General features: G+C 41.6%; 1 protein-coding gene across 1 annotated transcript in view; it reads left to right on the top strand.

Annotated features, from left to right (window-relative positions):
* Positions 1–15,722, top strand: part of Abca13 (ATP binding cassette subfamily A member 13) — a 485,227-nt gene that overhangs the window by 200,783 nt on the left and 268,722 nt on the right. The window contains exons 32-35 of the mRNA XM_021177120.2: positions 590–704; positions 1,970–2,299; positions 5,008–5,077; positions 6,654–6,785. Coding sequence (XP_021032779.1) covers positions 590–704; positions 1,970–2,299; positions 5,008–5,077; positions 6,654–6,785 — 647 coding nt within the window. The remainder of the gene's footprint in view (positions 1–589; positions 705–1,969; positions 2,300–5,007; positions 5,078–6,653; positions 6,786–15,722) is intronic.

Raw genomic sequence — 15,722 nt, 5'->3', positions numbered from 1 at the left:
ATGTCACAAAGGGAGAAAACCTACTAATTTTTGTTGGGTTTAGGACACAACTGTCATCAATGTCCCTATTGTGCTTTACAAGTGGAGTACAGTTAGAGTAGATAGGAAAGTACAGGTTGGGAATAGAAAGAGTGAGAAACATTAATTTTCCAGTTTAAAACATATTTTATAAAGGTTTATCTATGATCAAGTTTTAGTACTGAGTAAAGGTTCATAATAGCTCCAATTAAGTGGGAAGAATGATAATCATGAGACAATGGCCTGTTTTATATCTCTGACCTATTCTGTCTACATTAAGTGTCAGATCACACAATGGCTACCTGAGGCACCCATGACTCTGGCATGATACCCTTTGTATATCTGCACACTTGTAAACCAGGATGCCAATTACAACTGCAGTGTCTTGGTTACAAGCCTTTTGGGATACTGCTTCTGAGGGTGACTTGTAACTTGTGAAAAAAAAAAAACATGACCAAAAGTGGATAGAGCTATAAACCTTATTATAGTCATGGTCCCTAGTCAACTCACTTGGCTTACCCCTGACCTTCCTCGACCTTGGATACTTATTGAATTAATTATACCCTGACAGGTTCCTAAACAATGTCGGCTTCTTTTTCCCACTGATTATGATGTTGACTTGGATGGTAGCTGTGGCCAGCATGGTTCGGAAGCTGGTTTATGAGCGAGAGATCCAGATAGAAGAGGTAAATGGCTTTGATATTGCCTGTGGGACCACAGGGGAGCATTTGGGGAGTGGCCTTCCATGTGGATCACCTGTGCTCTCTCCCTTTAGTCTTCCTTCCCTTTGATGAACTCCTTCCTAGGCTCTAGCTGAGTCTCCCTTCTAAGAACATTGTTTTCTATTGGAGTCAGAAGGGTTGTCAAAGTGTGATAATATCAATTTCTTATTGAGGCAAACTGCATGAGATTAAAGACCAAGCCACCCTTGCTTATTGGCATTTTTTTTTTTATAAATCTTCACTTTCCACTCTGATTTCTGGTTCTGATTATACACAAAGAATTCTAATATGCTTTTTGTCCCAACATTATTAAAACCTGAAAACATCAGATGACTGATTTCAAGAATGAGAGTTTGTAAGAGCATTCTGTAAAGATGGGGCAGCCCATTGATCGTCACAGAAGAGTGAAGGCAGGTTGAGATGGGATGCATGGTTTGATTACTGAACAGTTACTGAAGTGGAGGGACTACATGATCAGTGGTATAGAGACTACTCTACACATCACTTACCTGTATACAGCAATCTACTCAAGGATGTCTCTGTTCTACATGGGTTTGATCCCTGAGCACAGGGGCCTGGAGACAGGGGTGCCAACTGCTGGGTTCTATAATGTACCTCCTATGTAGCTGCTCCTCAGACGTCCTTAACTTCCTCTCGCATGAAGCCAGACCCATTTCCCAAACTATCACCATATGGCATATGAACAAATGGTAGGTTAGTGGAGAAATGAATTTAATTAATTTCACCAAGATAACTTTGTAATATGCACTGTCTAGCCATGTAAAGGCCACTTTGGCCAGGGCTTCACTTCAACATTTTCCTCCTTCATCATTCTTTGCCTTTACTAAACAGGCTGCAGAAATAACTGGAGAACAAAAGCTAAGAGAATGACAACGAATCATTCCACACAAGCAGAAAACATAATGAAACACTGGTAAACCAAGCCTACGGTCTCAGACATCTGTTCACATCTCTCTCCTCCACCATTCTTACTGGTGACACTGTTTCCTGATTAGCTTCAGGTTTCTCTCCAAGAACATAGAGAATGGCTATGATGTCAGCTCTGTGGGAGAACTACAGTAGGAGGAAGTGACTTTCTTAATGCCCTTCCCAGGCTGGGTTGGCAAACCGAATGGTTCATTTCTCCACTGGTGTTCTTGTTTGCCACTTCACCTCCCTTTTCCTGAGTTTCCACTGCAGTGATAACCCCAGGCTCCTTCTTTTCACAGTACATGCGGATGATGGGACTGCATCCAACCATCCACTTCCTGTCCTGGTTCCTGGAGAACATGGCCACTCTGGCTCTGAGCAGTGCTGCTCTTGCTGTCATTCTGAAGATGAGTGGCATCTTCATGCACAGTGATGCCTTCATCATTTTTCTTTACTTGCTGGATTTTGGGGTGTCAGCTGTCATGATGAGCTACTTCCTAAGTGTGTTTTTCAACCAAGCTAATACAGCAGCCCTCTGTACTAGCCTGGGGTACATGGTCAGTTTCCTGCCTTACGTGGTCCTGTTGGTCCTACATAACCAACTCAGTTTCGCTATTCAGACTCTTCTGGTGAGTAAGTGGCTCTGCAAAAATGCACAGTAAAAGCAATAGGTACCCTCTAAGCATGGCATATCCCCATCTTGCCAGTCTGTCTTGTTCAGACTTATATGGAGCATCTGAGGTCTCTACTCTGTATTCTGCCCACAGATGCAGAACTACAGTGGTGGTTCATTGACTTGCAGTGATATAGTGGCAGGCCATTAAGAATTGTCAGTTTTCTGTAATGGGATCTCTCTGAGGATTCTGGGAAGTCAGCATCCTCCTCAAGGAAACATATAACTTTGGCTTCTCTTTGTTTCATGCATGGAAAGAAATAGATTTCTGGAGCTATTTATGAAGTTAAAAATAAGCATTTTTCTTGAAGCATCATGAGTTACATCACATTAAGTGGAAAGATCTCTCCGTTAGCAGTGTCAGAATCACTCCTCCATTTGAAATGTATGCACTGAAAAAGAGTGAGACTGCTTTCAAGTCTGCAGTATAAAATATGTAGAAGACAGCAACAGATTCTTTCTTGACTGTTGTCTGGCAGACACTGTACCTGACACATAGTAGGAACATCAGTCTGTGTCAAGAGGGTAAACATATCAATATCAGATCAGGTTCCTCAAGTTGAATCTACCAGTTTGCATCCCCTCTTCCAATGGGCCAGCCCATGTCCTGAAATAACAATCTGTTTGGAGGTGTGACAAGAATCACTTTGAGAGGAGCTTAGGGACATTTTGAGTCCCTGGATTTCTAAGAAGTATTTAGAAACCTACAATTGGTTAAGGTATAGGAAACCATATGATGCCCTGTCCCTTGTAGAGCCATCTACAAGGCAACATCTAAGGCTTAGGAAACACTGGGCAAGAGGGATTGGAAAGATTGTAAGAAGCAGAGGATCAGGAAGTCTGCTGTGAGATGGTGCCCGTATGACAGTGAAGCTGAACCATGAAATTTCAACAATATGATTACCTAAACAAGACACAAAAAAAATGACACTTGCAGTTGACGTGAGATGGTAGCCAGATGAAATCTCACAAGGCTCCACCCTTAGCCACCCTTAGGTGAAGAGTGACAAGCTGTTAATAACTGCTGGGAGAGAGAGAGAAATTTTCTCTAATAGGTTTTTTGATCCTGAATAGTTAGCACTAAACATGTATACATATGAGCAAAACTAAATAGACTCAATAAGCTGTATTTATATATATTTGTGTGTGAATGTGTGTGTGTGTGTAACAGCAATTAAATAAGAATTTTAGAGGGACTTGGTGGGACACAGGAAAAATTGAAGGGGGAAGGGGTGGGAGGAATTATGTAGATAAAGTAGTCATATGAAATTCTAAAAAAACCAAACCAAACCAAACCAAACCAAACCAAACCAAACCAAACCAAACAAACAAGAAAACCTCCCAAGCCAGAAAGGCTTTTTAGAAAATTTTCTTTTCATCATGGAATTCTTGAATGATGAGTGTGTCACTTATTCCTGGGATAGAGAATGTCTTCTATGCTTATCTAGAGCCTCAGAGCAAATGCATGCATGACAGTTAAATTAATTTCTCCAACTTCAATTAGGTAACAACTCATTATTGTGTTTGTTGCCTTTCTTCTGGCACTGGGAATTGAATCTAGTCACTGAAATATAATTGACAAGTGCTCTACTATTTTTAAAATCATTTTTCTTTTGAGAAAGATTTCTCTTAAATTACCCCAGCTGGCCTTGAACTTGATCTGTGATTTGTATCCCATTTAGGTTTTGCAATTTTCCTGCCTCAGCTTGCAAGTAGCAGCGATTATAGGCAAGCAACACCAGGCCCAGCTACTTTTTTGTCTTTTTTTCTTTTGTTTGTTTTTTGTTTTTGTAGCCAAATATACTTAATACATATATACATACATAGGATAAATTGTCCTATTCAATTTTTATCTGTTCCCTTGATACGTTTTTGTCATCTTGATTGGATTATATCCCACCTGCAGCAACTTAGAAGCAATAGATTTGTGATAAAACTAATCAGTTATTCCTAGAATAATTAATACAAATGGGACCCTTGCTATCTCCTGCTTATAAACTCCTAAATGATATAAACGTATAAAGAACTAAAGATCTGAGTGAACATTCAAATGCTGTCACTTTTGCTTGTATTTCAGTCCTTAAATCTCAGGCATCTGTCCATGCAGCGTTTGTTTTGCACACGCAAATGCTTTCTGGCTAGTTATGTCTTCTAAATCGGGCCCATTGTATTTTAAATGTATGATGCTTTTTCAGTGGTTTTCCTTTTTTGACATCCATCCCCTTCTACTGAACATAAACTAACAGCTTCTTTTAATACACTCCCTTTCAAGTGTAGAAGTGTATAGACATTGCATCAGCCTGCTCATAGAGTGCTCCAAGGCATACATTGAATAATACGAAATAGTAATTGCTCTATTTCATTTTCCACCGTTTTGTGTTCCATGTTTCTGTATTCAGTGCATTGAATTTATGACACCTTGAGTGTTGCAGTGAACAGAAATGATTCATTTTAACATTAAAACAAGCTGGTGAGCATGGTTTTCAGAGTAGTCTGACACTCTGCTAATTCCTTCAGGCTCAGTTATTTAAATCATTGCCCAAAGTAATGGTATCCTTAGAACCACTGAATTGGGAAGTATCTTAGAATTTGGTAGTGTGGGTTTTGCGTGGTCACAATCAAACATTAATGGCTGTTTTCCCCTCCCTCCATCAATCATGGCAGTGCTTGCTTTCAACCACAGCCTTTGGACAAGGAGTCTTTTTCATCACATTTCTGGAAGGACAGGAGGAAGGTAAGAAGATGACCTCTTCAGAAAGTAGCTTTCTGTCACGCAGAATTTGGAAGCACATAGCTATCAAGCAACTTAACCAGGAGTAAGTCTTGTTACCAAGTGATAAATCTGGGAGATCCTGACATTTGGTTTTGCTGATGAAAACCTTCCCCTTACCTAGTTATTATGGTTCTGAGAACAATCAAGAATAATCATATAATCATATCTCAGCATTTCTTGCTTCAGATACCATCCAAGTGTAGTGGTAGATCCAGGCTACTGCATAGGTCTTGCTATGGTACACATTCAATCTACTGATCTTCCAGATTCTTGCAATAGTGTGGTATGCATATACCTTTTATGTGCTAGACTATTGTCTGTTTGGAGACTTTACCACCTCTCCTACTCCTTCATTATTCCTGGGTCTTATGTCTAACAAAGAAAAGGTCATGGCTATCATCTCCTTTTTCTATACATATTTCTCCCTATATGCAGATTATATACTTTTTATTTTGAAATAAAATCTCAAGCTCAGGTTGTATTTGAACTCTCTATGTAGCTGAGCATGACCCTGAACACTGGATCCTCTTGCCAGAATCTCCCAAGTCTTAGGACCATAGGAATACACTACCATATTGGTTTATACAGTGTTGGGGGCTGAGTCTAGTGCTTTGTGTGTGTGTGAGGCAGTCAAATTTACCAACTGGGTTACATCTCCAACCCCTTAAAATAATGTTAAAATTTATTGTCAGTACCTTATACTTACATTGAGATTTTTATCATAAACTTTTAAGTAAGAACATATGTGTTTTAGATGTTCATATTGTTCTGGGGTGTGTTTTGGAATTAAAGCAAAATATAAGCCATAGGTAAAACTTAACATTGGATGTTATTGCAATGGTCAGTCACTTTTTACTGATTTATCCAACATTTCCAATAAAATATGTTAAACTGTCCTTTGATCTTAAATGTTTTTCCCTTCATTTTCTTCCAACAGATCTTTAAAGTAAAAACGGGAGAAGATAGAAGAAAATAGATTAAATTAAATCACAGATAAAGTAATTGATTATTTTGGTCTAAATGATAACAAGTATATAGTGGTTAAAACTTTTTAAAGCTGGGTTCTAACTTAGTGCCACAGTGGATAGAAAGAGGAATCATGTTCTCAACTTAAATTATAATGCAGAAATAAATCACAAACATAAGAAATGATTCTTTTCCTCCATAGACCTTTTATATATTATTTAATACATTTTCCACAAGCAGAGTATTATACTACTTAAAGTTTTATTAAACAATTCTTGTGTCCATAAATATAAAATTGCTCTTTAGTTGAATCAATAAAACTAGGTACTAATGACTTTCAGATAGTTTTGTGAAGTCGGAGCTTGACATGATGCTAATCATGATTGCTCATGGGTTCCTCCGAAACCAAGGTGAGATTACACAAGCTAGTGATGCCCTTGAAAGCTGAGCATTGCTTTGTATCCACTTGCTTTTTGTTTTACTTGAGACTCTTCTCGAATTAATCAACTTTCTCATCAAAGCTATAGTTAAAGGATAAGTCCAAGTAACTCTGTCTTCTTTCCTCTGGCAGGGATCCAGTGGGGTAACATGTACCGCGCTCCAGAGCCAGGGGGCATGACGTTTGGCTGGGTGTGCTGGATGATTCTGTTTGATGCAATCCTTTATTTTTTGGGTGGATGGTACTTCAGCAACTTGGTCCCTGGTAAGAAGTCTTCAGTTTCTTAAGACAACAAAATAAACTGGAACCCATCAGCAGCTCTCAACGGGCTGTGGGTCTGTAGACCATACAGCACAACACTGTTTTCTAAGAACAAGTGTATGAAAGATATGGGCATGAGGAGGGTCATGGGGTCATGTCAAAAGAGTCTGGGGCCTCTGGAGGAGGGTTGGAGAGTAAGTGATGGCATTGGGGAGAGTATGTGGCAAGAACTCATCTGGGGCAGTCAAGTAGGATGTAGATTTGTAGATTCATGAGGATGCTAGATGGGGAAGTAGATGTTAAAATAGTGTGCTAGAAGGGGGTGCGCTTAGGAGTCATTTCCTGATCCAAGCTTTTTTTTTTTTCTTTTTAATGTAGCAGACACAATGTGGAGACAGGCAGGTGACACCCACTATTGGGAGTGAGGGCTAAGACAGGGGTAATTAATTTCTCTGGTGATTCAGCAGGAACAGAGACATGCAGTTACCATTTTGGTTCAGGCTAAAACCCAGAAAAATTACAGTGTAATTTTGAAAAACATTTTTTTTTTAGAACTGACATATCGATGACATTATACTTGATTGTTGAATTTGCTTCTGACCCTGGCTCCATATTTTCCAGAAAATTGACCTCTAACTTTTAAAATTATAAATTATGAATAGAGATTCCAAACATGCAAATGAAAACAGAGGGATGGGTGGAAAAATAAATCACATTTTCACTTGTGAAACCCCATTTAAGAGTTGAGAAACTCATGGAATTCTTGAAGACTAGCATACATAAACGTCATAGGTCATTGAAAAGACATTTTCATAGGTGTGAAAATGGGGCCCCAATAATAGACAGGCAGTATAAACTCACCGGGTAATTTATTTTGGAGAAACTAGGATTGCATGAAATTAGAAAGTAATAAAATGAACCTAGAAGGCCAAAATTGGCAAGAAGCTGGATAAGGAGCAGTCAGATAGTGATGCGGCCTACGAATATAATAAAGATCCTTGTGATAGAGGGTCATGTTCCTTTACAGAGTGGGAATGCAGTTATAAGCCTAGAGAAAGGAGCAGAGGGGCTGGAGAGATGGCTCTGTGGTTAAGAGTACTTGCTGCTCCCACAGAAGACGCGAGTTGGTGACCTGACACCCTCCTCTGGCTTCTGTGGTCACTTGCATTCATGTACACATATTCACACAGACACATGCACACACACACACGTCAAAATAAATCTTAAAATATACAAATTATTTTTGTAAAGGAAAGAAAAAAGCCAAGCTAAGTAATACCAACATTCAGGAGGCAGAGGCAATGCATCAGGGTTCAAGGTCAGCCTGAGTTACATACATCCTCTTTTTTATTATTATTAAAACAAAACAAAACAGCACAAAACAGAACAAAACAAAATACCAACCAACCAAACAAAAAAGAGTACCTGGGACAGAAGGAGGAATCAACAAAAATAAAGATGAAAAGGTGAATGGGTCTGTTGGTGCAGGACCCTGATCCTTCGAGGAGCCAATATTAACTGAAACCAAAGGCAATCAAAAAGAGACCACAGAAGTCAAGCTGGATGTAGCCAGCAAGTGATCATCACACAACATACACAATTCTGAAGAAGAAACTTGTATTTGGATAGAGAATGGCTGATGTCTTGAACTCCAAGGGGAAAGAAAAGAGTCTTACAATCACAAAGACCAGTGATATCAGGCTACCTACTCTCCACAGTGCTGACCTGAAATGACAGTGTTCAAGGACCAAGAATGTTCTGACTTATTTCCCTCTGTCAAAACAAGATGTATGAGAATCTTGATGTCTTCATTAAGGGTTTTATTGCTGTGATAAGAATACAACCGAGAGCAATTTGGGGAGGAAAGCATTTGTTTCAGCTTACACTTCCATGCTACAGTCTATCATTGAGGGACATCAAGGCAAGAACTCAAGCAGGGCAGGAACCTGGAGGCAGGAGCTGACACAGAGGTCAAGAGAGGAATGCTGCCTACTGGTCCTTTCTCACAGCTCATTCAGCACTCAAGCATTCAGCATTACCCATCAAGGTCAGAGCCTTCCCACATCAATCATAAATTAAGAAAATGCCACAGACACCTGCTTAGAGGCCAGTCTTAATGGATAAATTTCCTCAGTTGTGTCCCCTGTCCCTTTCTCAGATGTCTAGGTTTGAGTCAAGTTGACAAAACCTAATCAGAAAAAAAATGATCTCTTGTCAACTTGACTCATAAACATAAAACTCACTAAGCTATATAACTTATTAAGCTACTTTCCCTCCTTCCTTTCATCTCCAAGGTCTCATACTAATATCAATATCATAATATAAAACCTCCCAACTTTTAAAAGTCCCATAGTTCTTAAAATTTCAAATGCTTTAAAAGTTCAGTTTTTTTAATTGGGTATTTATTTCATTTACATTTCCAATGCTATCCCAAAAGTCCCCCACGTGCTCCCCCATCCACTCCCCCACCCACCCACTCCCACTTCTTGGTCCTGTCATTCCCCTGTACTGAGGCATATAAAGTTTGCATGACCAATGGGCCTCTCTTTCCACTGATGGCCGACGAGGCTATCTTCTGATTCATATGCAGCTAGAGACATGAGCTCGGGGGGGGGGGTACTGGTTAGTTCATATTGTTGTTCCACCTATAGGATTGCAGACCCTGGAAAACTCAAACATCCATGTCTGGCTAGCAATAACAGGTACAACTGTAGTAACCTCTAGATAATTGATTCTGTGTCCTGGCTGAGGGAATATTCCCAGATTTAAAATTCTCAGCAATACTGGCTGCTTCTTAATTTTTTTTTTATTGAAAATAGATTCTTGGTTGCCTTCTAGTCACTCCTCTTGAGGGACTAACTGAAGGTTGACCCTGACATACCAGAAAATAAACCTCTTGCTTTGCATCGATTTATGTCTTGGTGTCTCACTCGGGGGTGTCTAGAAGTAAGTACCACTGATGGAGGGTCAGGGTCTTATATTTGGGGGCTTTGTCCGGGATTCGAGGAGACCCCCGAGTGACTACCAACTAGATGGATCAGAAGGAAAAAAACCAAGCTCAGCAACAGGTGCCTACTTGTAAGTGCTTGTCTGTTGTCTCTTTTGCTTTCACTTTTAGCTCTAAAGCACAGTGTCTGTTGGAAAACCTCTGGTCTGTATGTGGTCAATTGCAGCAGGCAGATGTGGGAAGTCTGGAGGACACTCCAGGCACCCCTCTCCCTGGCACCGAGTCGGGAGGATTCCACTCCTTTTGAAAATGGCAAGACACAGTATTGGCAGGAACTGACTGAGCCTTGCTAAAACCTGGTTTCTTTGCCCCTGGCAGGGGCAAACTGTTTGTGTGTTGATTGTCTTTCTCTGTATTTGTTGGTGTTGGTTATCTTGGTTTGCGTTCTTGGATTTGGACTGACAACAATTTTGGACATGGGACAGACTGAATCTACCCCATTAAACATCCTAGTTAACCACTGGAGGGAAGCTAGGGAAAGAGGAAAAAACTTGTCAGTAGTAGTAAAGAAGGGCAAGGTAGTCACTCTCTGCTTCTCCAAATGGCCCACCTTCAGAGTAGGATGGCCACCCATAGGGACCTTCGACTTGCAGGTGATCAAAGCAGTACAGGAAAGAGGCCAGGATCCCTTGGGGCACCCAGATTAAGTGCCCTATATAGTTTCTTGGAAGAATTTAGTGGAGGACACCCCCCACCACCATGGATAAAAGCCTTTTTTTCCCCACGACCCACCTCACATGTTCTGGCTGTCAGGAAAAAGGAAACATGGGAGGAGGGATCCAGTCCTGAAAAGAAGTTGACCTTTTAAGACCCTTCAACAGTGGACCTACTGCTTTAACACCCTCCTCCTGCATATTCCCCTACCCTTGCTCCCATGGCCCCACCAGTGCCAACACTGATCCCGGGATCCTCAGTCCTTATGGGACCAGGGCCATTGTACCCCCTTTCCTGAAGTGAGGAGACCCCCCCCCCCAATTTCTCAATCCCACCTTGGAGACCTGAAATCTGATACCACAGATGTTCTCCTGCTGAGGGCATATGGGCCTCTAGATGATAAGGAAGTTAGGCAATGCAATATTGGCTCTTCTCTTCGGCAGACTTGTACAACTGGAAGCCACCCTCCCCCCCCCCCCCCGATTTCAGATAATCCCAAGGGTCTGATTAATCTCTTTGAGACTATTTTATTTACTCATCATCCCTCCTGGGATAATATCCGACAACTCATGAGAGTGCTTTTCATGACCAAAGAGTGACAGAGGATAATGCAGGAAGCCAGAAAAAATGTCCCCTCAGACATGGGGGCATCATCAATTGACCAGGCTGTTGTCATTATCAAGTTTCCTCTGATTAGACCTGACTGGGACTTTAATATGGCAGAAGGTAAGGGGCATCTGAAGATCTACTGCCAGGCTCTGTTGGCAGGTCTCAAGGGAGCTGTATGACCAAGGTACATGAGGTTAAGCAGGTATCAGACAAGTGGCCCACAGCCTTTCTAGAGCTACTCATAGAGGCATTCTGTCAGTATACACCCTATGATCACAGCAGTGAGGAGCACAGAGCTACCGTGACTATGACTTTTATAGACCAGGCTAGTAGAAATATCAGGAAAAGGCTTCAGAGGCTAGAGTGACTACAGGATAAGTTGTTGAGGATTTAGTGTAGGTTGCTGAGAATGTCTACTGTAACAAGGAGACAGAGGAGGAAAAGAAGCAAAGTAAGAAAGGAAGAGGATGAAAAGGGGATGAAAAAAAGAAAAGCAACAGGAAAGGAATTTACAGAGAATCTTGGCTATAGTAGTTAGGGAAAACAGAGAAGAGAGACTCCAACCCCTTGAAAAGGACCAGTGGGCATATTGCAAGGAGAGGGCCCACTGGGCCCAAGAATGCCCCAACAAACAGAAGCTTGGGGCAGGAAATCCCAGGTCTTAGGAAAAGTACTCCAAAATGGTGAAGGTATTAGTCCTGTGTGAAGATAGTGTTTAGGGGAGATGGGGTTTGAACTTTTTCCCTGATTCCAGGGTAACTCTGAAAGTGGAGGGGAAAACCACTCAATTCTTGGTAGACACGGAGGCTCAACACTCAGTCCTTCTCCAAGCCAATGGCTCTATTTTCAAGAAAAAGATCTTGGGTCCAAGGAGCCACTGGCACCAAAATGTGTTCCTGGATTACCCAAAGAACACTGGAGCTAGGGATGGGCCGGGTATCCCATTAATTTATGGTCATCCCAGGCTGTCCCTACCCTTTATTGAGGCAAGACTTATTCTCTAAGATGGGGGGTCAGAAATATTTCCTTCCTGACAGGCCGCAACAAACTTGCCCAATAGGAAAACCAATAGGTGGAGGGAAGACCTCTTCAACTGATCTTGCCGAGAGCCTAGGCTACCTGGTTTACAGATGGGAGCAGTTTTCCCCATGAAAGTCAGAGATGAGCAGGTGTGGTGTACAGCACAAATGTCATCTGGGCTGAACCTCTACCCACTCCCCCCCCCAACTCTACCATGTTAGCTCAGAAAGCAGAGCTAGTTGCCCTCACCAAAGCCTTGAAATTGGGGTTGGCAAGAGGATAACCTTTGCCACATCCACATCCATGGGGCTATATACCATGAGAGAGGATTGCTCACATCAAAGGGAAAAGAAATTAAAAAAAAAAAAAAAAACAAGCAGGAAATCTTGGATTTCTTGGGTTCTGGGATGAAGCAAGCAACTATGAATATTATTCACTGCTCAGGCCCTCAGAAGGAAGAGACTGAGTGGCCGGAGGCAATAATTAGGCAGATCAAGTGGCTTGAGAAGTGGCTATGCAGAAGCCTATCCTGGTTATGGGCCTGCAAGAGACACCTGCTGGGGAATAGAACTGGACTAAGGGATGGCCTCACTTAAAATATACAGAAGAAGAAAGGACTCAGATTGCTAGCCACCCTACCAACTATTACCTAGAGAAGGAAGGGCACACACAAGAAAGAAAAACTGTACTCCCCAAAAGACTTACTAGGCTAAATGTACAGATGGATTCATTTAGGGGATACAAATCTTGTCCAAGCAGTTAAGGGATCTAAAATATATAAAATAGACCTCAGGTTTTGGGCCAGAGAGATAGTAGAACAGTGTAAGGTATGCCAGCAAGTGAATGCTTATGCAGTCAAGAGTAAACAGGGCAAAAGACCTAGGGGGGAACAGGCTGGCATATTACAGAAGTGAAGCCAGGAAAATATGGTTGCAAACACCTTCTAGTGTTTGAGGATACTTTCTATTAATGGGTGAGGCTTTCTCCACCAAGCAGGAAACAGCTACCATGGTAGCCAAGAAGATATTAAAGGAAAATTTCCCAAGGTTTGGAGTGCTCAAGGTAATTGGATCAGACAACAGTCCTGCATTTATTTCTCTCTAAGGTACCCCAGAGTTACACACGAGTACCAAGTTGGAGATTGGGTATATGTTAAGAGGCACTATGCTGAAAACTTGGAAGTAAAGTGGAAAGGACCCTTCCTGGTGTTATTGACCACTCCAACTTCCATTAAAGTAGATGGAGTAAACTGCCTAGGTTCATGTAACTCACATCAGACTAGCACCTGCGCCTAATGCCAACTGGATAGCAGCCAGACACCTGGGCAACCCCCTCAAGCTCAAGATCACCCACCCTTCTGCAAGGCCAGAGAAACCATCAGAGATAGCCCTGATGTATCTTCCCTTTGGCGCTGAGCCTCAGCAACCCCCACAGCCCTACCAAAGTGACTCTGTATTTATGGCAAGTATTTTCAGCCCTGAGGGATATAGCTCGTCCACTACTGAGGAACACCTGCCTTATACCTGGTGTCTGGACCTTGTCTTTGATCTCTGTAAGTTAGCAGCAGGCTTGACTCCTGGGATATCTCCACCCTAGGGACATAGGGGGAGGGATTACCTGGATGTGGGGGACAAGGGACTTGTGAATCTAATCCATGTCCCAGAAGTAGTCTTAGAGGGTGGGGTTTAGGGTACAGACATCAAAAGTTGAGGAGTGTTCTGGGAGAAACCTCCATATATATGTTTCCCAAGATGGGAGAGGAAGCACATACTGGAGACCATTCCACGGGTAGTTAAAGATTCAATGCCTAAGATGAGGGAAGGGCTGGCCAAGTGGAAGAGAGAAGGGACTATGCTGAAAACTTGGAAGTAAAGTGGAAAGGGCCATTCCTGGCGTTATTGACCACTCCAACTTCCATTAAAGTAGATGGAGTAACTGCCTAGGTTCATGTAACTCACATCAGACTAGCACCTGCGCCAGAACAGAGTCAGGGCGGATTAGAATCTTGGTTTTACTCCTCCCCTTGGTTATCCACCCTCATATCCACCTTGTTAGGGACCCTAATTGTTCTCCTGATATTGTTGACCTTTGGACACTGCATATTGAACAAGTTTATAGCTTTCATAAAAGAGAGAATAGGAACAGTGCAGCTGATGATCCTACGCCAATAATATGAGACCCTGAGGACAGGACCTGAAGAATATGAATTAGTTACCCAAGATCCCTGAGCATAGCTCCAGGATTGGAACTTGTACAAGAAAAAGGGGGGAGTGAGGGACCCTAAGGGCTTTTTCTAGTCCCACACTCTTCTTACAGCTCCCCCCTCCCTCCTGGGGTCAAGGATAGACCAAGTTCCATTCTCCATCCACAGGACCATTTTTGAGTAAAAAATTCTCAGAATGTACTGACTGATAGTTAACTGACCCTCTGGAAAGTCTCAGGTAGAGTTCAAATGTATGTCATGCTTGCTAGCAAATAGATTTAAGGGTCAATATGCTTAGCCAATAAACTTGAACTGTAACCTTGCTGATGTAACCTGTGCCCCTAAAAAGGTATAAAAACTGTTGTAATAGCCATTTGAGGGTCGCTTTCTAGTCATTCCCCTTGAGGGACTAATTGAAGGTCCACCCCAAGGTGCTAGAAAATAAAACTTTTGAAAAAAAGGGGAAAAAATAGATTATTTTCTCTATCTATCATCTATCTATCTATCTATCTATCTATCTATCTATCTATCTATCTATCTATCTATCTATCATCTATCTATCTATCTATCTATCTATCTATCTATCTATCTATCTATCCATCCATCCTTATTATAGTTTCTCCTCCCTCTACTTCTCCCAGTTTCTTCCCCCGACCCTCCCCTCCAGATCCATTTCCTTTCTGTCTATCATTATAAAATAACAGGCTTCTAAGAGATAACCACCAAATATGACAAAGTAAAATATAATAAGATGAAGCAAAAATATCATATCAAAGTTGGACAGAGCAACCCAACAGGAGCAAAAGAGTTTAAGAGCAGGCACAAGCATCAGAGCCCCACTTGTTTTCAGTCAGGAGCCTCATATTCAATCCTAAGTTAGAAGATATAATACATACACACAGGACCTGTTGCAGAACCGCATAGACCTGTGCTTGCCTTTTCACTTTCAGTGAGTTTGCATGTTCCTTATTTAGCTGATTCAAAAAGCCTTGTTCTCCCAGTTTTCTCCATACTCCATGACTATTAAATCGCCATAGGATTTCCTGAGCTCTTGGTATTGGAATTTGATGAAGATTTTCAATTAAGACTCTCTCTCCATGTAACCTCTGGCTGTGGGTTTCTATGTCTGTTTCCATCTGCTGCCAGAGGAAACCTCTATGATGAAGACTGGATAAGACACTGATGTATGAGTGTAGTCAAATAGTGTTAGGAGTCACTTTATTGATACTTTTTTTTTTTTTTTAAACCAGCACTATATGATTTTTACCCTAGGTCTCTGGGATATCTAGTGTCTTGATTTTGGTAGGCATGTCTGGTATAGGTTCCTTCTTGTGGAGTTGACCTTAGGTCAAAGCAGACACTGATTGGCTACCCTCTCAAGTTCTGTACTACCATTGCTTTAGTATACTGTTTTCTCTTTTGGTGGCCTATAGAGTATCTTCCTAGA

Source organism: Mus caroli, unplaced genomic scaffold (assembly GCF_978045245.1).
Source record: "Mus caroli unplaced genomic scaffold, Mus_caroli_1 scaffold_13, whole genome shotgun sequence".
In the NCBI taxonomy this organism is placed as follows: Eukaryota; Metazoa; Chordata; class Mammalia; order Rodentia; family Muridae; genus Mus; species Mus caroli.
This window is presented reverse-complemented; position numbering and strand designations above follow the sequence as displayed.